The sequence below is a fragment of the Apodemus sylvaticus genome, chromosome 2 (genome assembly GCF_947179515.1).
Source record: "Apodemus sylvaticus chromosome 2, mApoSyl1.1, whole genome shotgun sequence".
Classification (NCBI taxonomy): Eukaryota; Metazoa; Chordata; class Mammalia; order Rodentia; family Muridae; genus Apodemus; species Apodemus sylvaticus.
The window spans coordinates 157,343,070-157,370,120 of NC_067473.1; the positions used below are offsets into that span (position 1 = coordinate 157,343,070).

General features: G+C 36.9%; 1 protein-coding gene across 1 annotated transcript in view; it reads right to left on the reverse strand.

The window, feature by feature from the left end:
* Positions 1-16,330: 16,330 nt before the first annotated feature.
* LOC127677640 (vomeronasal type-2 receptor 26-like) overlaps positions 16,331-27,051 on the reverse strand; it is a 34,422-nt gene continuing 23,701 nt past the window's right edge. The window contains exon 6 of the mRNA XM_052172679.1: positions 16,331-17,223. Within this exon, the coding sequence (XP_052028639.1) occupies positions 16,331-17,223 (893 nt within the window). The remainder of the gene's footprint in view (positions 17,224-27,051) is intronic.

Genomic DNA, 27,051 nt, shown 5'->3' on the forward strand with positions numbered 1-27,051 from the left:
TATAAAGAATCCAAGAAGTTAGACTCCAGAGAACAAACTTACCCTATTAAAAATGGGGTAAGAAGCATAACAAAGAATTCTCAACTGAGAAATTAGGAATGGCTAAAAAGTACCTAATGAAATGTTAATCATCATCTGGGAAATGCAAATCAAAACAACTCTGATATTCTAACTCACACCAGTTTTTGATCTTAGTCATTCTGACTGGTGTGAGTTAGAATATCAGGGATTGCAAGCTGGAAAGACTGCTCTGGAAATCAGTTAGGTAATTCCCCCCAAAATTAAACAAGGTACTACCCAAAGATCCAGCTATACCACTTCGGGGCATATACCCAGAATACACTGCAATGGGTAATAAAGACACATGTTCCACTATATTCATAGCAACCTTCTTTATAATAGTCATTTGGTGATCTTAGAGTGAGAGCCATTAGTGTTCTACTCGGAAAATTTTCTACTATACCATTGCTTTAAGGGTATGTCACTTCTATCAAATTTCATTTACCCAGTTTTATGTGAAGATCCTTCATTCACTTGAACTTGAGATTTCTGAAGCATGATAAACCTGGATCTATTTTCATCCTCAACATGGAAATATTAAGTTAGAGCATTTGCTCAAGATGCTTTTTTTTCCATTGTATGGTTTTGACATTTTTTTAATCAAAACTCATGTGTCCATATTTGTGAGGGTTTATTTCTTTTTTTATTTTTATTTCTTTTTATTATAATTTTTTATTTTCTATATTCTATGTTCCAAATGATTTTCCTTTTCCTGGTTCCCCCCTCCCAATAAGTTCCCTAAGCCCTCTTCCTTTCCCCCATTCTCCCATCAGCCCCCTCCTACTTCTCTGTCCTGGTACTCCCTTACAATGCTGGAATAAGCCTTTTTATGATATGGGACTTTTCCTTCCTTCTTCTTGTGCATCATTTGATACATGAATTGTGTCTTGGATATTCAGAGCTTCTGAGCTAATATCCACTTATCCATGACTGTATTCCATGTGTGTTCTTTTCTGATTGGGTTACCTCACTTAAGATGATTTTTTTCCAGATCCAACCATTTGACTAATAATTTCATGAATTCATTGTTTTTTATTGCTGAGTAGTAATCCATTCTGTAAATATACCACATTTTCTGAATCCATACCTCCATTGAGGGACATCTGGGTTCATTCCAGCTTCTGGCTAATATAATCAGGGCTGCTATGAACATAGTGGAGCATGTGTACTTATTGCATACCAGGGAATCCACTGGGTATATGCCCAGGAGTGGTATTGCAGGGTCCTCAGGAGGTGTTATGCCAAGTTTTCTAAGGAACAGCCAGACTGATTTCCAGAGTGGTTGTACCAAATTTCATTGCCAACAGCAGTGGAGGAGTGTTCCTCTTTCTCCACATTCTGGCCAACACCTACTGTCTCCTGAACTTTTAATCTTAGCCATACTAACTGGTGTAAGGTGAAATCTCTGGGTTGTTTTGATTTGCATTTCCCTAATGACTAATGATGTTGAACATATTTTAAGGTACTTCTCATCCATTTGAAGTTCTTCATGTGAAAATTCTTTGTTTAGCTCTGTACCCATTTTTAATGGGGTTATTTGTTTCTCTGGCGTCTAACTTCTTCAGTTCGTAGTACATATTGGATATTAGCCCTCTGTTAGATGTAGGGTTGGTGAAGATCCTTTCCCAATTTGTTGGTTGCCGTTTTGTCTACTTGACAGTGTTATTCGCCTTACGGAAACTTTGTATTTTTATGAGGTCCCATTTGTCAATTCTATTTTTTTATTCGATATACTTTTTATTTACATTTCAAATGATTTCCCCTTTTCTACCCCCACTCCCCGAAAGTCCCGTAAGCCCCCTTCACTCCCCCTGTCCTCCCACCCACCCCTTCCAAATTCCCCGTTCGGGTTTGGCCAAACACTGCTTCACTGAGTCTTTCCAGAACAAGGGGCCACTCCTCCTTTCTTCTTGTACCTCATTTGATGTGTGGATTATGTTTTGGGTATTCCAGTTTTCTAGGTTAATATCCACTTATTAGTGCGTGCATACCTTGATTCACCTTTTGAGTCAGGGTTACCTCACTTAGTATGATGGTCCCTAGCTCCATCCATTTGCCTAAGAATTTTATGAATTCATTGTTTCTAATGGATGAATAGTACTCCATTGTGCATATATACCACATTTTTTGCATGCACTCTTCTGTTGGGGGATACCTGGGTTTTTTCCAGCATCTGGCAATTACAAATAGGGCTGCTATGAACATAGTAGAGCATGTATCCTTATTATATGGTGGGGAATCCTCTGGGTATATGCCCAGTAGTGAAGAAGAAAATGGAAGAAGTCCTCAAAAAATGGGAAAACCTCCCATGCTCATGGATCAGTAGAATCAATATAGTTAAAATGGCCATTTTGCCAAAAGCAATATACAGATTCAATGCAATACCCATCAAAATACCAACTCAATTCTTCACGGAGTTAGAAAGAGCAATTATCAAATTCATCTGGAATAACAAAAAACCCAGGATAGCTAAAACTGTTCTCAGCCTCAAAAGACATTCTGGGGGAATCAGTATCCCTGACCTCAAGCAATACTACAGAGCAATAGTGTTAAAAACTGCATGAGGCTGAAAACATCCAATGGAAAAAAAATAGCCTTTTCAACAAATGGTGCTGGTTCAACTGGAGGTTAGCATGCAGATGAATGCGAATTGATCCATCCTTGTCTCCTTGTACTAAGCTCAAATCCAAATGGATCAAGGACCTCCACACAAAGCCAGACACTCTGAAGCTAATAGAAAAGTAACTGGGGAAGACCCTTCAGGACATCGGTACAGGGAGAATGTTTCTGAACAGAACACCAATAGCGTATGCTCTAAGATCAAGAATTGACAAATGGGACCTCATAAAATTACAAAGTTTCTGTAAGGCAAAGGACACCATCAAGAGGATAAATCGGCAACCAACAAATTGAGAAAAGTTCTTCACCAATCCTACATCAGATAGAGGGCTAATATCCAATATATATAAAGAACTCAAGAAGTGAGACTCCAGAAAACCAAACAATCCTAATAAAAATGGGGTAGAGTGTTAAACAAAGAATTCTCACCTGAAGGACTTCGGATGGTGGAGAAGCATCTTGAAAAATGTCAACTTCATTAGTCATTAAGGAAATGCAAATCAAAACAACCCTGAGATTTCACCTTAATCCAGTCAGAATGGCTAAGATTAAAAATTCAGGAGACAGCAGGTGCTGGAGAGGGTGTTGAGAAAGACGAACACTCCTCCACTGCTGGTGGGGTTGCAAATTGGTACAACCACTCTGGAAATCAGTCTAGAGCATAACTCTTGGTGTTCTATTCAGGAACTTTTCCCCTGTGCCCATGTCCCTGAGAGTATTCCCCAGTTTCTTTTCTATTAGTTTCAGTGTATCTTATTATATGTGGAGGTCCTTGATCCACTTGGAGTTGAGCTTAGTACAAGGAGATAAGAATGGATCAATTTGCATTCTTCTGCAAGATGATGTCCAATTGAGCCAGCACCATCTGTTGAAAAGGCTATCTTTTTTCCACTGGAAAGTTTCAGGTCCTTTGTCAAAGATCAAGTGACCATAGATGTGTGGGTTCATTTCTGGGTCTTCAATCCTATGCTAATGATCTACCTGCCTGTCACTGTACCAATACAATACACTTTTTAACAATATTGCTCTATAGTACTGCTTGAGGTCCTGTATCCAGATTCCCTGGGTAGTTCTTTTACTGTTGAGAATAGTTTTTCTATCCTTGTTTTTTTGTTATTCCACATGAATTTGGGAATTGCTCTTTTTAACTCGATGAAGAAATTAGTTGAGATTTTGATGGGGATTGCATTGAGTCTGTAGATCTGTAGATTGGCCAAAAAAAGATGGTCATTTTTACTATATTAATCCTGCCAATCTCCTGCAATGAGAGTGGAAGATTTGTCCATTTTCTTGGTCTTCAATTTCCTTCTTCACAGACATGAAGTTCATTTCATTCAGATCTTTCAATTGCTTTGTTAGAGTCACCCCAAAATACTTTATATTGTTTGTGGCTATTGTGAAGGGTGTCATTTCCATAATTTCTTTCTTAGCCTGCTTATCCTTTGAGTATATGAAGGCTACTGATTTGCTTGAGTTGATTTTATAACCAGCCACTTTGCTGAACTAATCAGCTGTAGGAGTTCTCTGGTGCAGTTTTTTGGGTTGTGTAAGTATACTATCATATCATCTGCAAATAGTCATGGTTTGACTTCTTCCTTTCCAATTTGTATCCCTTTAACCTCCTTATGTTGTCTAATTGCTCTAGCTAGAACTTTAAATACTCTGTTAAAAAGATATGGAGAGAGGGTTCAGCCTTGTCTAGTCCCTGATTTTAGTGGGATTGCTTCAAGTTTCTCTCCATTTAGTTTGATGTTTTCTACCGCTTTGCTGTATATTGCTTTTACTATGTTTAAATATGGGCCTTGAATTGCTGTCCTTTCCAAGACTTTTAGCATGAAAGGATGCTGAATTTTGTCAAATGCCTTTCAGCATCTTATGAAATGACCATGTATTTTTTTTCTTTGAGTTTGTTTATGTAGTGGATCACATTGATGGATTTCCATATATTGAACTATCCCTGCAACCCTGGGATGAAGCCTACTTGATCATAGTGAAAAATCGTTTTGATGTGTTCTTGGATTTGATTGGCAAGAATTTTATTGAGTATTTTTGCATTGATATTCATTAGGGATATTGGCCTGTGGTTTTCCTTCTTTGTTGGATCTTTGTGTGGTTTTGAGATGAACTTAATTGTGGCTTCATAGAACAAGTTGGGTAGTGTTCTTTCTGTTTCTATTTTGTGGAATAATTTGAAGAGTATTGGTGTTATATCTTCTTTGAAGGTCTAATAGAATTCTGCATTAAAACCATCAGATCCTGTGCTTTTTTTTCGTTGGAAGACTTTCTATGACTCCTTTTATTTCTTTAGGGGTTATGGAACTGTTTTTAGTTGATCTATTTGATCCTGATTTAATTTTGGTATTTGGTATCTGTCTAGGAAATTAAGTATTTCCTCCAGATTTACCAGTTGTGTTGAGTATATACTTTTGAGGTGGGATCTGAGGATTTTTTTAATTTCCTCACTTTCTGTTGTTATTATCTCCTTTTTCATTTCTAATTTTGTTAATTCGGATGCTGTCTTTGTGCCCTTTGGTTAGTCTGGCTAAGGGTTTATCTATCTTGTTAATTTTCTCAATGAGCCAGCTCCTGGTTTTGTTGATTCTTTGGATGGTTCTTTTTGCTTCCACTTGATTGATTTCAGCCATGAGTTTGATAATTTCCTGTCTTCTACTCCTCCTGTGTGAACTAGCTTCTTTTTGTTCCAGGGCTTTCAGGTGTGCTGTTCAGCTGCTAATGTATTGCTAATGTATGCTCTCTCCAGTTTCTTTTAGCAGGCATTCAGAGCTATAAGTTTTCCTCTTAGCACTACTTTCATTGTGTCCCATAAATTTGGGTATGTTGTACCTTCATTTTCATTAAATTCTAAAAAGTCTTTGATTTCTTTCATTACTTCTTCTTTGGTCAAGTTATCATTGAGTAGAGTGTTGGTCAGCCTCCATGGGTATGTGGGCTTTCTGATGTTTTTATTGCTATTGAAGACTACTCTTATTCCATAGTGATCTGATAGGAGACATGGGATTATTTTGATCCTTTTATATTTGTTTAGGTATGTCTTATATGGTCGATTTTGGAGAAGGTACCGTGAGTTCTGAGAAAAAGGTATATTCTTTTGTTTTAGGTTGAAATTATATATGTGTGTGTGTGTGCGTGTGTGTGTGTGTGTATGTTAGAGCCAATTGGTCCAATGTTTCGATTAGTTTCACTGTGTCCCTGTTTAGTTTCTCTTTTCTTGATCTGTCCTTTGGGGAGAGTGGAGCATTGAAGTCACCAATAATTATTGTGGTAGAAGCAATGTGTGCTTTGAGCTTTAGTAAAGTTTCTTTGACAAATGAGGGTACCCTTGCATTTGGAGCATAGATGTTCAGAATGGAGAGTTTTTCTTGGTGGATTTTTCCTTTGACAGGAGGAAATGTCCTTCCCTGCCTCTTTTGATGACTTTAAGTTGAAAGTCAATTTTATCTAATATTAGAATGGCTACTCTGGCTTGTTTCCTGAGACCATTGGATTGTAAAATTGTTTTCCAGCCTTTTACTCTGAGGTAGTGTTTGTCTTTGGCCCTGAGGTGTCTTTCATGTAAGCAGCAAAATGTAGGGTCCTGTTTATGTGTTAAGTCTGTTAGTCTACGTCTTTTTATTGGGGAATTGAGTTCATTGATGTTAAGAGATATTAAAAAATAGTGATTATTACTTCCTGTTTTTCTATGTTCTTTTTATATTTGAGTGGTCATCTTCTTTTGGCTTGATGAAAGAAGTTTACTATCTTACTTTTTCCAGAGTGTAGTTTTCCTCCTTGTATTGGTGTTTTCCACCTTTTATCCTTTGGAGGGCTGGGTTTTTGGAAAGATATTGTGTAAATTTGGTTTTATCATGGAATATCTTGTTTTCTCTATCTATGGTGATTGAGAGTTTTGCTGGGTATAGTAATCTTGACTGGCATTTGTCTTCTCTTAGAGTCTGCATGAGATCTACCCAGGATCTTCTAGCTTTCATGGTCTCCGGTGAGAGGTCTGGTATAATTCCAATCAATCTTACTTTATATGTTACTTGGCCTTTTTCCCTTACTTCTCTTCATATTCTTTATTTGTTTGGTACATTTGGGGTTTGGTTATTATGTGACAGGAGGCATTCCTGCTCTGGTCCATGCTGTTTGGAGTTCTGTAGGCTTCTTATATGTTCATAGGCAACTCTCTCTTTAAGTTGAGGAAGTTTTCTTCCATAATTTTGTTGAGGATAGTTGCTGGCCATATTATTTGTAAATCTTTACTCTCATCTATACCTATAATCCTTAGGTTTGGCCTTCTCATTGTGTCCTGGATTTTCTGGAATGTTTTGGGTTACAAGCTTTTTGCTTTTTGTATTTTCTTTCACAGTTGACTCAATGGTTTCTATGGTATCTTCCACATCTGAGATTTTTCCATCTCTTGCATTCTGTTGTTAATATTTGCATCTATGGCCCCTGATTTCTTCCCAAGGTTTTCTGTCTCCAAAGTTGTCTCCCTTTGTGATTTCTTAGTTGTTTCTACTTCTGTTTTTAGATCCTGCAGGGTTTTGCTCAGTTCCTTCATTTGTTTGAGTTTTCCTGTAATTCTTTAATATATTTTAGTGTTTCCCCTTTCATGACTTCTGCCTGTTGACTCAAATTTTCCTGAATTTCTTTAAGTGACTTTTGCATTTCCTCTATATTGGCTTCTGGCTGTTGACCCATATTCTTCTGAATTTCCTTAAGTGATTTTTGTTTTTCCTTTGGAAGGGCTTCTAACTTATTCATGTTCCCCTGTATTTCTTTAAGAGATTTATTTATGTTCTCCTTGTGTTCCTCTAACATTATCATGATGAGTGATTTTAAATCCAAATCTTGTTTTTCTGGTGTGTTGCGGTATCTAGGACTTGCTGTTGGTGAAGAATTGGGTTCAGATGCTACCATATTGCCTTGATTTCTGTTAGTAAAATTTCTGCATTCGCCTTTTGCCACCTGGTTATCTCTGGTGTTAGTCCTGTTGTCACTGGCTGGTATTTGAACCTCCTGTGGGTCTGGTTGTGCTCCCTGCACCAAGATGTTAGCTGGAGACCTCAGAATGCAGGGTTCTGTCTAACCACAGGAGTCCCTGCAGGTCAGGTGCTTCCCTGGCTGAGCTCCTGGACCCAAGATGGTGACTAGTGTCCTTGGACCACGGGCCTCCATCTAACCACAGGACTTCATGCAGGTCAGATGCTCCCTGCAGGATATGTGCCCAGGCAGCTGTAGAGCTGCCCTGCTCCCTGGTGGGGAAGCAACCGAAGCAGGATGTGTCCTGGGCAATCCTTCACTCTGGTGCCCTCTGCATACCTGATTGAGCTGTCTGTGCCAAGATGGTAGGTGGCAACTCCAGACCAGGAGGGCTCCTTCTAACCTCAGGACTCCCTGCAGGTCAGGCGCTTCCCTGGCTGAGCTCCTGTGTCCAAGATGGTGGCAAGCGACCTGTTGGTTTATTTCTTGAACTTTCATTCAATTCTATTGATCAAGGTATATTTTTCCATACCAATACCACTGTGGTTCTTTAGTACAACTTGAGATGACAGTTTGTAATTTCTCATGAAATTTTTTAGTTCCCCAGGATTGCTTCAGATTTAGTGAGTTTTTGTTTGTTTTTTCTTTCTCTCTTGCCTTGTATTGCTTTTGCATAAGAAATTGAGAATTCCTCCTGAAAGTTCTATAAAAAAATTGTATTGGAATTTTAATAGGAGTTGTACAGAACCATTAGATGGCTTTGGTAAGATGGTCATTTCCACTATGTTATCCAACCTATACTGATGCACAAGAGATCTTTCTATCTTCTGATATATTCTCTGATTTCTTTCTAAAGGTATTGGAAGTTCTTGTCATACATATTTTCACTTGCTTGGTTAGAGTTACAGAAGATATTTTATGTTATTTTTGACTTACAAATTGCGTTGTATTCCAGATTTTTTCTCAACCATTTTATCATTTGTATAAAAAAAAAGGCCAGCTATTTCTTACACTTAACTTTTTTTCCACCCACTTTGCTGGAACTGTTTATCAGCTATATCTGTTCTCTCAGAGAATATCTGAAGATCCCCATCGTATGCTATCATAACATGTGGAAATAGAGATATTTGACTTTTTTTACAATTTACATCCCATTGTTGATTTTCTTATTTCACTTTATATTGCATTTTCCAGATGAATATTTATATAATTTAATAACAGACATAATTCTGTATCTTCTTTCACAATTACTAGGCTTTTAGGTATTTTTATCATATTTTCATTTTATTCTTTGTATTAGATATTTAAAGCAGTATTTAAAGTTGCTAGGCATTTTCTTTCTTCATAATAAATGCCTTCAATCCTAACACTTGGCAGGCAGAGGCAGGAAGGTATCTGTGAGTTTAAGGCCAGCTTGGTCTACATAGTGAGTTCCAGGCTAGCCGAAGATACTCACTATCACAATACATTGTCTGAAAAATGTTTTTTCTCCTTTTAAAACTACACTGATGAGCTTTAAAGCAAGCAGTCTCCAAACTGGCATTGTTTGCTGTGTAGCAGGGAATAAACTGAGAAAAATCTATGAGGAAAATGTAGGTGATTTCCAAATATTACACACTGACTCCTATGCAGCTTTGGCTGTCCTAGAACTCACTATATAGACTAGGCTGGATACATATTCATAGAGATCCATGTATATCTTCTTCCCCAGTGCTGGGGTAAAACATATGGATCACTATGCCTTGATATTTTTTTTGTTGATCTTAATTCAGTCTGTGTGTGTGTGTGTGTGTGTGTGTGTGTATGCGCGCATATATTTTGCCTATTCCTTGTCCAGTTCCCACAGAGTTGAGAAGAGGGTGTCTGATCCCCAGGAACTGGAGCAAATGAACTCAAGCATAGAAATCCCACAATCAAATAATTAGATGAAAAAGGTTCTGATAAAAATACAACATTCTTCAAACCAAAACATCTGAAGACACTCAAAAAAGAAGGAAAAATTCTCAACAAAGAAAAGCTAAGATTAATGAACCCAAAGCTAATCATCTATACATCATAGTGAATGGACAGAACTTCAAGCATTTCTTATAAAACCAAGAATAAAAAAAGGGGTGTCTGTCTTCTCTATTCCCAGTGAATACAGAGCTTCATGAATAAGACAAGAGAAAGCAATACAAATAATACAGATACATAAGTTAGAGGCCAGCATGTCTTTACTTTAAGCTGGCATGATTTTCTTAATGCCAGATCCTAAATCTCTACCTCATAAATATTTTCAAAAAAGTCTAGGAAAATAGAAGCAAAAAGAATACTAACCAACTCATTGAAGCCACAAGCAACCTGATACCAAAATCACTGAAACAGACATCAACAAAAGAGAACTCCAATTTCCCTCATGAATATTGATGCAAAAATACTCAATAAAATTCTTGCCAACTGAATCCAAGAACACATTAAAATGATCATTCACCATGATAAAGTAGGCTTCATCCCAGGGATGCAGGGATGGTTCAATATATGGAAACCCATCAACGCAATCTGCTACATAAAAAAAGTCAAAGAAAAAAAAAAGCACATGGTCATTTCATTAGATGCTGAAAAGGCTTTCGACAAAATTCAGCATCCTTTCATGCTAAAAGTCTTGGAAAGGATAGGAGTTCAAGGCCCATATCTAAACATAGTAGAAACAATATACAGCAAAGCAGTAGCCAACATCAAACTAAATGAAGAGAAGGTTGAAACAATCCCACTAAAATCAGGGACTAGACAAGGCTGCCCCGTCTCCATATCTTTTCAATAAAGTACTTCAAGTTCTAGCTAGAGCAATTAGACAACATAAGGAGGTCAAAGGGATACAAATTGGAAAGGAAGAAGTGAAACTATCACTATTCGCAGATGATATGATTTTATACTTAAGTGACCCAAAAAGATTAAGCATTTAATATATTAGGCTATGGCTGGGGATTTCATTGTTTTTTAGTTGTTTGTTTGTCTTTTGAGATAGTGTTTCTCTGTGTAGTCTTGGCTCTACTGGAATTCACTCCTTAGACCAGTCTAGCCTTGAACTCAGATTTTCACTTGCCTCTGCCTCACAAGTGCTAACATTAAAGGGGATTACACCTCAGGCCAGCCAGCCATTCTTATTTAAACTACCACAGGCCACTCCTTGGCTCCCACAGGCTTGTAACTATATCTATATCATAATGAAAAGGTACATCCAATCCAACTTCACAAGGTTCCATAGGCTGTCCGCCAGAGAAATCTACCAGAGAACTCCTACATCTGATGAACAACTTCAAAAAAGTGGCTGGTTATAAAATCAACTCAAGCAAATTAGTAGCCTTTCTATAATCAAAAAATAAGCAGGCTGATAAATAAATTAGAGAAATGACACCTTTCACAATAGCCAAGAACAATATAAAGTGTCTCGGTTCAACTCTAACAAAATAAATGAAAGATCTGTATGAAGAGAACTTGAGGTCTCTGAAGAAGGAAATCAGAGAACTCAAAAAATGGAAAAATCTGTGCTCGTGGATTTGCAGGATTTATACAGTAAAATTGGTCAACTTTTCAAAAGCAATATACAAATTCAATGCAATCCCCATCAAAATTCCAGCTCATTTCTTTATAGAATTAGAAAGTACAATTCTCTGATTCATCTGGAATAACAAAAAACCCAGGATAGCTAAAACTATTCTCAACAGTAACAGAATTTCTGGGGGAAATCAGTATACAGGACCTCAAGCAGTACTACAGAGCAATGGTGTTAAATCTGCATGGTATTGTTACAGTGACTGGCATGTAGATCAATGGAATAGAATTGAAGACCCAGAAATGAACCCACAAACCTATCGTCGCTTGATCTTCAACAAAGGAGCTACAACCATCCAGTGGAAAAAAGATAGACTTTTCAAGAAATGGTCCTGGTTCAACTGGAGGTCAGCATGCAGAAAAATGCGAAAAGATCAATCCTTAGCTCCTTGTACTATGTTCAAATCCAAGTGGATAAAGGACCTCCCCATAAAATCAGACGCACTGAAACTAATAGAAAAGGAACTGTGGAAGACCCTTGAGTACATGGGCAAAGGGGAAAAGTTCCTGAACAGAACACAAATAAATTATGCTCTAAGATCAAGAATTGACAAATGGGACCTCATAAAATTACAAAGGTTCTGTAAGGCAAAGGACACTGTGAAGCAGACAAAACAGCAACCAACAAATTGGAAAAAGATCTTCACAAACTCTATATCTGACAGAGGGCTAATATCCAACATATACAAAGAACTCAAGAAGTTAGACTCAAGAGACCAATTAAACATATTATAAAATGGGTACAAAGCTAAACAGAAAATTTTCACCTGAAGAATTTTGAATGGCTGAGGACTACCTTAAGAAATGTTCAACATCATTAGTCATTAAGAAAATGCAAATCAAAACAACTCTGAGATTTCACCTCACATCAGTCAGAATGGCTAAGATTCAAAGTAAGGAGACTGCAGGTGTTGGAGAGGATGTGATAAAAGAGGAAAACTCCTCCAGTTCTGGTGGGATTGCAAGCTGGTACAACCACTCTGTAAATCAGTCTGGTGGTTCCTCAGACAACTGGGCATGACAACTCTGGAGTACCCTGTTATACCACTCCTGGGCATATACCATAGAATTCCCCAGCATGCAATAAGGACACATGCTACACTGTGTTCCTAAGAGCCTTATTTACAATAGCCAGAAGATGGAAAGAAAAAAGATGTCCCTCAATGAAGGAATGGATATAGAAAATGTGGAACATTTACACGATGGAATACTACTCAACAATTAAAATAATGAATTCATGAAATTTTTAGGCAAATGGTTTGAATTGGAAAATATAATCCTAAGTGAGGTAACACAATCACAAAAGAATACACATAGAATGCAGTCACTGATAAATGGATATTAGTTAGCCCAGAAGATCTAAATACTCAAGACACTATTAATATATCAAATGATTCCCAAAAAGAAGGAAGGCGAAGGCCCTGGTTCTGGAAAGGCTTGATGTAGCATTTTATGGGAGTACCAGGACAGAAATGTGAGGGGGGTGACTGGGGAATGGGCAGAAGTAAGAGGGCTTATGGGAATTATGGGTATGGGGGGAACCAGGAAAAGGGAAATCATTGGGTATGTAAACAAAGAATATAGAAAAATAAGTCTAGAAATGTGTCAAGAAACAAACCTAATATTATAAAAATTGATATCACCTATAACCAATAACAAATATACTAAAGTGTAAATCAGGAAAACATTCCTTAAAAATAAACTCCTAAAAACACATTTCTTGGAATGTACCTAGCCAAGAAAGTGGAAGAGTTCAATAATAAATACTTTAATGCATTGAAAAAAATGAAATTAAAGAAGGCACCAGAATATGCAAAGACCTCTTATACTCATGTATTCAAGGAAATACTGTTGTAAAAATTATTGTAGCAAAAGCAATCTACAGGGTCAGTGTAACTCCATACAAATTCCAGTGGCATCCTGCTTATCATTAGAATAAACAACATTAAAATTAAAGTAATATTAAAATACAGAAATTAGTATTGTATATAAATTAATAGTTTGGTAATCATAAAACCTAAATTTTGAAAGTAAAGTCATATCCTGCCAAAACAAAACTAAAGTACTTATGGGAGGAGAAATTAAAATAGGTTCAACATGGAGAAAGTACTTATATGTTGATGTAGGAAAAACAGAATGGATGCAGTGGACCTTGTCTCTAATTCAGTGTTAAAAATCAATGGAAAGACAGAGCATATGTGCCCAGTACATGAGCTCTAACTGTAATTCATATGGCTTCCCACTAAAATAGAAGATGACGTTTAAAAACACCATGTCATATTTTGCAAACACTTTTATTTGGACTCATTATACAAATGTATTAAGAAACTAGGGGGTTAACGTTATTCATAGAGATAATCACGCTCTTTCCCTCTAACAAAATATAAAGTATAATTTAAGAAACATTAAGCATTGAATAATAATATTTATTGTTATATCCTGTGAGGTAGGAGATAGAACGGAAAAGAAAACTTTGAAGGATGAAGTCAGAGAACAGCCATGAAAAGAGAACACTATTTGAGATACTGAGGAAGCCCCGAAAATCATAGATGGGATGAATAAAGAAAACTATTTTTATATCATTGTGCACCTGGAGAATTTCCCAAAAAGCTGTAAATTGTAATCTGATTGTTCAGCGTTTCAGTATAAATTAAGACAAAATATAACACCATTTTATAATTGCACTGTGAAGGAAGTTAACTATAACAATGACTAAGTAAGGATTGCATCTTTTAAAGACTTTATTGAGGACTGAATTATTCAAATAAAATTTAGAAAATAATTTGAAAGGTAATATTTCCTACTATAACAATGATTATAAAGTAAAATTCTAGATAATATGTATGGGTATAAACCAATATACTATTCGGGAAATAGAATAAACATTACTTGTGATGGGAAAATGATAAAAGTTCCAATTTCTAGCATGAAGAGTATCTGTTGCTTATTGAAGTAATTTTATGTATAGAGATTTAATACTCCTCAGTGGAAAAGACTGAATATAGCTACATTATAGACGATGACATGTGTAAACTCCTAAAGCTGTCTTAAGAAAAGCTGTAAATCAGAGAATACATGAAGTATGCCACATTTTCGTGAACTGAAAACTGACAATTGTACAATGTATAACATAGACATGAAAATAGCTGGTTAAGGCACAACAAAGGAATCAACCCAAAACTTACACTAAGGCATCCCTCTAGAGAACTGCAAGTAAGGGAACATGCTTGAAGAAAGGAAAAAGTGGGCTGGAATCATTATCATATTTCTTATGGAAAGTGGTGCGAAATGATTGTTTATATAATGAAAATTCTCTAAAAAATTTTATGAGATTTTAATACATTATCCCTCCATGTACTTAAAAGTCAAAATCAAGCAGTAAATTTATATTGGTTTTAAGAATTTACTGGATGATGAGTAGTCTCCAATGACCATACAGTGATTGACACAATATAACAATTTACAACATTCTTGAATGTCTAAAGATTTAGTTAGCAACATATATTTGATGAACAATTACATATTCTTTCAGATAACTTCAACCAGGATGTGAGATTCCTGCCATCCACTAGGAAATGTCCCTGGGCTGTGCTTGGCTTACAACACTATGGTACATGGCTTCAAGAGAGGAAGTGGTTCTAGGAAACAGGGATTTCTTTGCACTTATGGTGTCCATATGTCTGGCAGCTTTTTAGAGTGGGGTGTCTTCCTCTTTAAGGTAGTAAACCACACGAGTGAACAGTTTCAGACAATTTGAATCCAAGTATCTATGTCTATCAAGTAATATCTTGGAACAAACTTTACTATACCACTAACAAACAAGATTCCCATGGGATCTTCTGTGCTGCTTTTATGACCAAATAAAAGCAACTCAGTCTAGTATGGCATAAATTTGCCTAAGTGAAAGATAAGCAATAACTGAGAGAAAAGGTAGACTTGAAATACCCTAAATTCTTCTTGATCTGAAGATGGTAATGTATCCAACATTACAGAGTGCAAACACACTCTTGATTTAAAAACTAAGGAAGACATAAATAAGCTTTGTCCCAAAACATAATGAATACCACTTTGGCCAAGTAGTCTTTTCTGTGCTGGTTTTTGAGGATGGTTGAGCAATAATCCCCTGCAGTGTTGCAAGGTCCAACTTTAGTTTAAACAGGTCTTGGTCTCGTAATCATGTTTAAAACAAATCCTTTGCTAGATAAAGAAAAATTCCTGAAAATTACATGGTCTAGGATATAAAATTGTATGATTATCCAAGTCCCGTTGAATACCTGGCCTTATACCTCTTGTCCATGCCCACATTTACCATGAGAAAGTCTCTCCTTGAGAGTAGATTCCAATGTTTGTAAATGATATCAGCTTTCACTCTGTGAAGACAATGTAAAACTCCTAACTCTGGAAGAGAAAAGCACTTCCCATGGTGACTGTTTACTATCTCGGGAGTCTCTACCCACTGATCTTTTGGATATCCTCAGGATAAAACTCTCTGTGTTTCCCCTGGGACTCTTCCTAATCCTGCATCCATGTTGTTTTACCTGAGCATAGAGAAGACATCAAAAATATCCCAAGATGGTGAAACTTACATGGTAAAATGTGTTCTTTGTCAGGCCCTTCAAAACTGAGAAACAGCAACCATGAAATTTCTGTTATAGAACTCATGATTACATTGAAATTAACCTGTATTGAATATAAAGAGTAAGGCTGCATATGACTAACAGAGAAGAATAACATTTTAAAAAAATCTTTTACTTTTATTCCACACAAATGATGTGCTCTCATTCTTAAAATTAACATTCCCAGTCCTGTTACATTGTTTAAAAAATAAAAAAAAAAAACCCTGTGATTTAAAGAAACATCTAGTAAGCATACCTAAAGTCAATGCTAGTAGGCAACTATCTAGACTTTGAGGGCTGGCTTCATGGTGTCTAGTTAGCTCAAAGGATTGCAGGGACAGGTGAGTAAATTTCAGATGCCATTCTTTGATGAAATGCATTGGCTTCACATCACTCTTTGAATATTCTGACATGATTCATTTTACACAAATCACAATAAATTCCTTTGGATAAAGAATTTATTTAAAGACCTTCATTCTGAAATGGCTACCTGACCTCAGTAGGAGCATATAGCATTTGGGAAGAAACATACATCCTAGTAAGCCAGCACTGGAGGCCAGAATTGAAAAGATTTCCACAGCTACCATGGTTTTGCCTGTGGTACTCAGGTAAGTAGGTATAAAAGCTATCCACACACTACAGAAAACAATCATGCTGAATGTGATTGTTTTTGCCTCATTGAAGGTGTCAGGCAGCCTTCTAGCCAGAAAAGCAATAAGCAAGCTGAGACTGGCCAGAAAGCCCAAATACCCCAGAACACAATAGAATGCAAGTGTGGAACCCTCATTACACAAGAGGATGATTTGCCCAGACTCTGACTGCATGTCAATATCAGGGAAGGGAGGATATGTTCCCATCCAGACTGCACAGATGCATACTTGAATGATGGAACCACAGCAGACTATAGCATTTGAGAGTCGGGTCACCATCCACATTTGTAAGGTGCTTCCTGGTTTGATGGTTTTGAAGGCCATTACCACAATGAAGGTCTTTGCCAAGATAGCAGAAACAGCAACAGAAAATACAACCCCGAAAATCATTTGTCTCAAGACACAAGTGAGTGTTCTGGGTTGCCCAATGAATATCAATGAACAAAAGAAACAGAGCATTAAAGAAACAAGGAGGACATAACTGAGATTTCTGTTATTTGCTCTGACAATGGGTGTGTCCCGATAGCAAATGAATAATCCTAAAATCATGGCTGAAAAGGCAGATAAACTAATGGCCACAGAGACCAAAACCACTCCCAGAGTATCTTCATGGGATAAAAATGTTATAATTTTAGGGAGACATTGATTCCTCTGCTTATTTGGATACTGATCTTCAGGACATTTGAAGCATTTGACCATACCTGAAAATGAGGGAGATTGTTTTATTACACTCAACCCTTAAATTTCCAAATACACCTATAAGACCTATATCTTGCACAGAGCAATAGTTGAATTCTCTAGAAAATGTCTGTGGATATATTCACTGAAACATGATATTGAAAAACAATTAATGAATAAGTTATTTTTTTCTGAGAGAAAAATACAGATATACTATACACATAATATATTCAGAACATGAGTGGACTTGAACAATATGAGAGAATGAGAAATGTTGAACTGATGTTGAAGGGAAATCAGACAATATGAAAATTATATTTGTTTATGAAATAAAGTAAAAGTTGACTTTGAGAGTTTACTATTTTTCCTTTGTTCCATTTGTTTAGTAAATATTGTTTATTACTTGAGAACATCATATATGCATATCATGTATTTTAATCAAATCTACCCCAATTCCTTCCCCTGCAACTCCTTCTCTCTGTCCCTCCAATAATTCTTTATACCAACTTTATTTCTATTTTGGTTTTTTCCCCCACTGTGTTTACTTCATGCTACCTGTATACATATCAATATAGAGCCATCAACCATAGCATGAGCAGGACCACATATTTGAAACAAACAAACAGATGATGCTGATAGAGGATTTCAAGAAGGACATAAGTAACTCCATTAAAGAAGTACAGGAGAACATGAGTCAAATAACCCTATTAAAAAAATGGTGTAAAGAGCTAAACAAAGAATTTTCAACTGAGGAATATTGTATGGCTGAGAAGCACCTAAATAAATGTTCAATATCCTTATTCATTAGTGAAATGCAAATCAAATCAAAACAGCACTGAGATTTCACCTCACACTGGTCAGGATGGCTAAGATCAAAAACTCAGGGGACAGCGGGTGTTGGAGATGTTGTGGAGAAAAAGGAACACTCTTCCTCCTCCACTGCTGGTGGGATTGCAAGGTGTTATTACCATTCTGGAAATTAGCTTGTTGGATACTCAATAAACTGGGCATAATACTACTGGACTACTCTGCTATACCACTCCTGGGCATATACCCAGAATTCTACAGCATATAATAGGAACACATGCTCCACTCTGTTCATAGAAGTCCTATTTATAATAGCCAGAAGCTGGAAAGAACCCAGGTGTCCCTCAGTGGAGGAATGGATACAGAAAATGTGATATATTTACACAATGAAATACCACTCAACAATTAAAAACAATGAATTCATGAAATTTTTATGCAAATGGTTGAAACTGGAAAATATCATCCTAAGTGAGGTAACCCAATCACAAAAGTATACACATGGAATGCAATCTCTGATAAGAGGATATTAATTAGCCCAGAAGCTCTGAATACTCAAGACACAATTAGCATATCAAATGAATCCCCTGAAGAAATAAGGAGAGGGCCCTGATTCTGGAAAGGCTTCATCTAGCATTGTAGGGGAGTACCAGGACAGAGAAAAAGGAGAGAGGTGATTGGAGAATGGTTGGAGAGAAGACGCCTTATGGGACATATGGGGTCGGGGGAACAGAGAAAGAGGAAATCATTTGAAATGTAAACAAAGAATATAGAAAAGAAAAACAGAAAAAAAACAAGAGAACATGAGTCAACAGGTAGAAGCCCTTTAAAAGGAAACACAAAACCGCTTAAAGAAATACAATAAAACATGTGTCAATAGCTAGAAGCCCATAAAGAGGAAATACAAAAATCACTTAAAGACATACAAGAGAACATGGGTTAATAGGCAGAAATCCTGATAGAGGAAACACAAAAATCCCTTAAAGAATTAGAGGAAAATGCAAACAAACAAATCAAGGAACTAAGAAAAAACATCCAGGATCTAAAAAGGAAGTAGAAACAACTAAGAAATGATAAAGGGAGACAACTTTAGAGATACAAAACCTTGGAAAAAAAATCAGGTGCCAGAGATGCAAACTTCAACAATAGAACACAAGAGAAAGAGGAAAGAATCTGAAGTGCTGAAGATCCCATAGAAAACATTGACTCAACAGTCAAAGAAAATGCAAAATGTAAAAAGCTTGTAACCCAAAACATCCAGGAAATCCAGGACACAATGAGAAGACCAAACCTAAGGATTATAGGTATAGAAGAGAGTGAAGATTTACAACTTAAAGGGCCAGTAAAAAATCTTCAACAAAATTAAAGAACTCTTTCCTAATCTAAAGAAAGAGAAACCCATGGGCAGACAAGGAGCTTACAGAACTTGAAACAGACTGCACAAGGACAGAAAAACTCCCATCACATAAAATCAAAACCCCAAATATACTAAACAAAATAAGAATATTAAAAGCAGTAAGAGAAAAGGCCAAGTAGCATATAAAGGAAGACCTATCGTAATTACAACAGACTTCATGCCAGAGACAATGAAAATCAGAAGATACTGAGCAGATCTCACACAGACTCTAGAAGAACACAAATGCCAGCCCAGACTACTATACCCAGCAAAACTCTCAATCAGTAAAGATGGAGAAACCAAGATATTCCATGATAAAACCAAATTTACACAACATCTTTCCACAAATCCGGCCCTAAAAAGGATAATAGATTAAAAATGTCCATACAAGGAGGCCAACTAAACCCTACAAAAAGCAAGATAGTAATCTTCTTTCAACAAACCCTAAAGAAGATAAACACACAAATATAAAAATAACATCAAAAATAACAGAAAGCCATAATCACTATTCCTTAATATCTTTTTAAATCAATGGATTCAATTCCCCAATAAAAAGACAAAGACTAAAAGACTGCGTAATTAAACAGAACCCCAAATTTTGTGGCATAAAGGAAACCTACCATGTTGTCAAAGAAAAACACTACCTCAGAGTAGAAGGCTGGAAAATAATTTTCCAAGAAAATGGTCCAAGGAAATAAGCTTGAGTAGCCATTCTAATACAGGATAAAATCAACTTTTAACCTAAAGTCATCATAAAAGACACTGAAGGACACGTTATGCTCATCAAAGGAAAATCTACCAAGAAGAACTCTCAGTCCTGAACATATATATTCAAAAGGGCACACTAAGTCATAAAAGAAATTTTACTAAAGTCCAAAGCACACATTGCACCTCACACAATGATTGTGGGTGATTTTAACATTCCACTCTCGTCTATGGACCAATCAGAGAACACAAACTAATCAGAGACACAGTAAAACAAATTGAAGTTTTGGACCAAATGGATTTAAGAGATATCTATAGAACATTTCAACCTAAATCATAAGAATATATCTTGTTCTCACCACCTCATGGTATCTTCTTCAAAATTGATCATATAATTGGTCACAAAACAGACCTCAACAGATATGAGAAGACTGAAGTAGTTCCATGCCTCCTATCCGATAACTACAGATTAAGACTGGTCTTCAATAGCAACAAATATAGCAGACAGCCCATACAAACATGGAAGATGAACAATGCTCTACTCAATTATCCCTTGGTCAATGAAAAAATAAGGTTAGATATTAAAGACTCTTCAGAATTTAATGAAAATGAAGGCACAACATTCCCAAACTTATGGGACAAAATGAAAGCAGTGCTAAGAGGAAAACCTATAACCCTGAGAGCCTCCAAAAAGAAACTGTAGACAGTATACACTAGCTTCTTAATGGCACACCTGAAAAATTTGGAAAAGAAAGAAGCTAATACACTGAAGAGGAGTAGAAGGCAGGAAATCATCAAACTCAGGACTAAAATCAACCATGTTTAAGCAAAAAGAACCATATAATAAATCAACAAATCTAGGAGCTGACTCTGAAAAAAATCAACAAAGATCGATAAATGGTAAGCCAGACTAATCAGAGGACACAGAGACAGTATCCAAATTAACAAAGATCTTTACCAACCTTACATCCCACAGAGGGCTAATATCCAATATATACAAAGAACTCAAGATGTTAGTTCAGAGAACCAAATAACACTGGTAAAAAATGGGGTAAAGAGCTAAACAAAGTATTTTCAACTGAGGAATATTGTATGGCCGAGAAGCACCTAAATAAATGTTCAACATCTCTATTCATCAGGGAAATGCAAATCAAAACAGCACTGAGATTTCACCTCACACTGGTCAGGATGGCTAAGATCAAAAACTCAGGGGACAGCAGGTGCTGGAGAGGTTGTGGAGAAAAAGGAACACTCCTCCACTGCTAGTGGGATTGCAAGGTGGTATTACCACTCCGGAAATTATTTTGGTGGTTACTCAAAATACTAGGCATAATACTACTGGAGGACCCTGCTATACCACTCCTGGGCATATACCCAGAGGATTCTACAGCATGTAATAAGAACACATGCTCCACTATGTTCATAGAAGTCCTATTTATAATAGCCAGAAGCTGGAAAGAACAAAGCTGTCCCCCAACAGAGGAATGGATATAGAAAATGTGGTATATATACACAATGGAGTACTATTCAGCCATTAAAAACAATGAATTCATGAAATTCTTAAACCAGTGTATGAAATTGGAAAATATCATCCTTAGTGATGTAACCCCATGACAAAAAACACTCATGGTATGCATTCACTGATAAATGGATATTAGCCTAGAAATTTGGAATACCCAAGACACATTTCACATATCAAATCATCCCCAAGAAGGAGGAAGAACAAAATATGGATTTTTCGGTCCTTTATAGAAAGAAGAAAACATACCCACAGAAGGAGATACAGAGACAAAAACTAGAGCAGAGTCTGAGGGAAAGACCATCCAGAGACTACCCTACCCAGGTATCCATCCTATATATACAACCAGACATTATTTTGGCTGCCCACAAGTGCTGGCTGAGGGAAAGACTATCCAGTGACTACCCCACCCAGGTATCCATCCTATATCCACAACCCAGACATTATTGTGGCTGCTCACAATTGCTGGCTAACCTGAGCAAGATATACCTATCACCTGGGAGGCTCACCTAGTGCCTGACAAATACAGAAAGGGACACTCTCAGCCAGCCATTGAATTGAGCACAGGATCCCCAATGGGGGAGGTACAGAATGGACCCAAGACCTGAAGGTGTTTGTAGTGCCACAGGAGGAATAACAACATGAGTCATCCAGTACTCCCAGAGGAACCAGGGAGATAGCCATCAACCAAAGAATACAAATGGAGTTACCCGCAACTCCAGATGTAGGCAGCAGAGGATGGTCTTGTTAGATACCAAAGGGAGGAGAGGCTCTTGCTCCTGGAAAGTTTTAATGCAGTAGTGTAGAGGAATACCAGGACAGGAAAGCAGGGAAGGGTTGATTGGGGAAGAGAGCATGGCTTATGGGATTTTCAGGTGAGGGGGGAAACAGGAAAGGGGCAACATTGAAAATGAAAATAAAGAATATATCTAATAGAAATTATGCATTTTACATTTCAATGTACCTATAGTGCTAAAGATAGATAAAATATGTTGCATTTTAAAGGATACATATGTAAGCAATCTCTCTTGTAAACTTCTTATTCAAATGGACAGTTTTAATTTATGTTTGTACTTTAATGAACTTTTGTAAAACAGGACTCAGTTGAAAAAATCATGTATTTATTTGCCAAGAAATAGTGCACAATGCTAGGAAGGCCAATACTACATCAAAGCAGGAGGTGAGAACAGGATGGGAAGGAGAAGAACAGCATAGTAGAAAAACTTAGAAATTATAAGTGAACTTAGAGATTAAAAAGGAACTTAGAAATGGGAAAGAAATGAGAGAGTTTTTGGAGTAGAGAATTATTTGGAGAGCTTGGAAATACATATTAAAATTGCTTTTCAAAGTGCCCCTTTTTCTTCCAGATACTTTCCTTAGCAGGCTGTAAGTCTTAGCCTCCAAGTTCATGCAGAGATAAGAAGGAAGGCTACTTTACATAATCCCCAACTGTTTTATTATGAGATACTAAATGCCAGAGGCTATAGTTTCTGGCCCCTAGAAGAACTGAGAGGCAGACCAGGTACTACTGCAAAGTAACTGAGACTTAAGTCAGGTAAATGATTCATTATTGAAAAGCATCTATAAATATCTCACAAGACCAAGATTTGCTCTCCATTCACCACCACTCAACTCTTTACCACCTCAGCTACCTCCAAGAGAGAACTAGACTGTTAAATCAGGTCTCTAACAGGAACACCTAGAAACTAAAACTCTCTAGCATTTACTGATATCTATGTTTAGAAACAGTAATATTTTCTTTTAATTCTTTCACTTTGTTTATTATCCAAGCATGTATCATTGTGCAAGAAATAATCAGAAGCCAATATATTTTAGGTGAATAGTTTTGCTTAGGGAGAAAAACTCTTGTTTTGGACAAGTTCCTTAATATCCTGGATTAAAATCTGATTAGAGTTTATCATGAGAAAAAAATTTATGGTGACAATGGCATGATCTGTAGATACAGTTGAGTCTAGGGCTGCATATAAGGCTTTAGGTTCTATTCCCAGCACAAAAATGTGTTAAAAATATGATGATGGTAGACATATTATTCTCAGAAATTTTAGTAAACTAGAAAGATATCACCCAATTAAAATCCTTATTTTCAGTAAATGTAAACTTGCAAATCACTCACAGTCCTCCCTGCACATCACTCACAGCCCCACACATCACTCACAGCCCTGCCCATCACTCACAGCCTCACATCACTCACAGCCCTGCCCATCACTCACAGCCCCACAAATCATTCATCCTCTGTGATCTCTCAGTGCTTGGGTATACTGTGACCAGATGGTGGCTTACAGTCCAAGGAATGCATAATGACAGCTCCCTCAAGACTCAAAGTATTACAAAGGGAACCTTTTAGTTCATACAGGAAATACCTTATTTAATCATAAACAAATAGTTATGGAGTTTCTACAATTCACCATAGGATGTACACTCTGGGTCCCAGTGTCCAAGTGTCCCAGTGTCCCAGTGTCCCAGGGTTCCAGAAAAGGACTACTGTATCTGCCATCAATGTCACTCTGATGCATTCTTTTTAGCAGTTGCTCTCATTTGACAAGTCTGTATTTTGTCTCAACTGACTCTAGGTTTTATGACCTTAGCACTTTATATGGTTTCTCAGAAGTCTTATTTCAATGTAAATAAAAACATTGCTTATATTAATATTTATTGGAAGTATAACATAAGGTCATGCTCTATAATGCATCTCATACTTTAGGGTATACGGGGAGCATTAACTGTTTATTGTATACACAGCGCACCAACCTTACCCATTAATACTGCTATAGCTGTAATAGAACTAGTAGTGAAAAGCAGGGAACCAAAGAAATGAAACTTAAACTCAAAGCAGATGTGCAGAAGACAGAGCTGGACCAGATACAGGAGAATATTCCTGTGGTCATAGTCACCCAGGAGGCTCAGCCGGGAGGATTGCTGGAACCCAGGAGTTTGAGATCAATACACACAATATAGCAAATAAAACAAAAAGATAAATATCTGTAACAAAAATGACTGGGTTGAGATCAATGTTTTTGTTTGTTTTTGTTTTCTTTTTCTTTTTTTTTCTTTTTTTATTCGATATATTTTTTATTTACATTTCAAATGATTTTCCCTTTTCTGGCCCTTACTCCCTGAAAGTCCCATAAGCCCTCTTCCCTCCCTCTGTTCTCCCATCCACCCCATCCCACTTCCCTGTTCTGGTTTTGCCCTATACTGCTACACTGAGTATTTCCAGAACTAGGCCACTCCTGCATTCATCTTATACATCATTTAATGTGTGGATCATGTTTTGGGTATTCCAAATTTCTAGGCTAATATCCACTAATTAGTGAGTGCATACCATGATTAATCTTTTGAGACTGAGTTACCTCACTTAGTATGATGTTTTCCAGCTCCATCCATTTGTCTAAGAATGAATTCATTGCTTCTAATGGCTGAATAGTACTCCATTGTGTATATATACCACATTTTTCTGCATTCACTCTTCCGTTGAGGGATACCTAGGTTCTTTCCAGGTTCTGGCTATTATAAATAAGGCTACTATGAACATAGTGTAGCACTTATCCTCATTACCTGCTGGGGAATCCTCTGGGTATGTGCCCAGGAGTGGTATAGCAGAATCCTCTGGAAGTGATTTGCCCAGTTTTCTGAGGAACCACCAGACTGATTTTCAGAGGGGTGGTACCAATTTGCAATGCCACCAGCAATGCACAAGCAAAATGGAACACCACCAGAGGATGTTCCTCTTTCTCCACATCCTTGCCAACACCTGCTATATCCTGAATTTTTAATCTTAGCCATTCTGACTGGTATAAGGTGAAATCTCAGGGTTGTTTTGATTTGCATTTCCCTAATGACTAATGAAGTTGATCATTTTTTAAGATGCTTCTCTGCTATCTGAAGTCCTTCGGGTGAAAATTCTTTGTTTAGCTCTGTACCCCATTTTTAATAGGGTTACTTGGCTTTCGGGGGTCTAACTTCTTGAGTTCTTAGTATATATTGGATATTAGCCCTCTATCAGATGTAGGGTAGGTGAAGATCTTTTCACAATTTATTGGTTCCCGATTTGTCCTTTTGATGGTGTCCTTTACCTTACAGAAACTGTAATTTCATGAGATCCCACTCAGGGCTGAAATCAATCAAGTGGAAACAAAGAGAACCATACAAAGAATCAATGAATCCAGGAGCTGGTTCTTTGAGAAAATCAACAAAATAGAAAAACCAAAGGGCACAATCTTAGCAAGATTGACCAACCTATACTCAACACAACTGGAGAATCTGGAAGAAATGGACAATTTCCTAGACAGATACGAAATACCAAAATTAAATCAGGACCAAATAGTCCCATAACCCCTAAAGAAATAGAAGGGGTCATAGAAAGTCTTCTAACCAAAAAAACCACAGGACCAGATGGTTTCAGTGAAGAATTCTATCAGACCTTCAAAGAAGACCTAACACCAATACTCTTCAAACTATTCCACAAAATAAAAATGGAAGAAACACTACCCAACTCCTTCTATGCAACCACAATTATGCTGATACCGAAACCACACAAAGATCCAACAAAGAAAGAGAACTTCAGACCAATTTCCCTTATGAACATCGATGCAAAAATACTCGATAAAATTCTTGCCAACCGAATCTAAGAACACATCAAAAGCGATCATCCACCATGATCAAGTAGGTTTTATCCTAGGGATGTACAGATGATTTAATATACAGAAATACATCAATGTAATCCACTACATAAACAAACTCAAAGAAAAAAATCACATGGTCATTTCATTGGATGCTGAAAAAGCATTTGACAAAATTCAGCATCCTTTCATGCATAAAGTCTTGGAATGAACAGGAATTCAAGGCCCATACCTAAACATAGTAAAAACCAATATACAGCAAACTGGTAGCCAACATCACACTAAATGAAGAGAAACTTGAACCAATTCCACTAATATCAGGGACTAGACAAGGCTGCCCCCTCTCTCCTTATCTTTTCAATATTGTACTTGAGGTACTAGCTCGGGCGTTTTGACAACATAGGGATGTCAAGGGGTTAAAAATTGGAAAGGAATAAGTTAAACTATCACTATTTGTAGATGAAATGATAGTCTACCTAAGTGACTCAAAAAACTCCACTAGAGAATTCCTATAGCTGATAAACAACTTCAGCAAAGTGGCAGGTTATAAAATCATCTCAAGCAAATGAGTAGCCTTCCTATACTCAAAGGATAAGCAGGCTGAGAAAGAAATTAGGGAAATGACACCCTTCACAATAGCCACAAACAGTATAAAGAACCTTGGTGTGACTCTGACCAAACAAGTGAAAGATCTGTTTCACAGGAACTTCAAAACTCTGAAGAAGACCACAGAAAATGGAAAAATCTCCTACGCTCATGGATTAGAAGGATTAATATAGCTAAAATG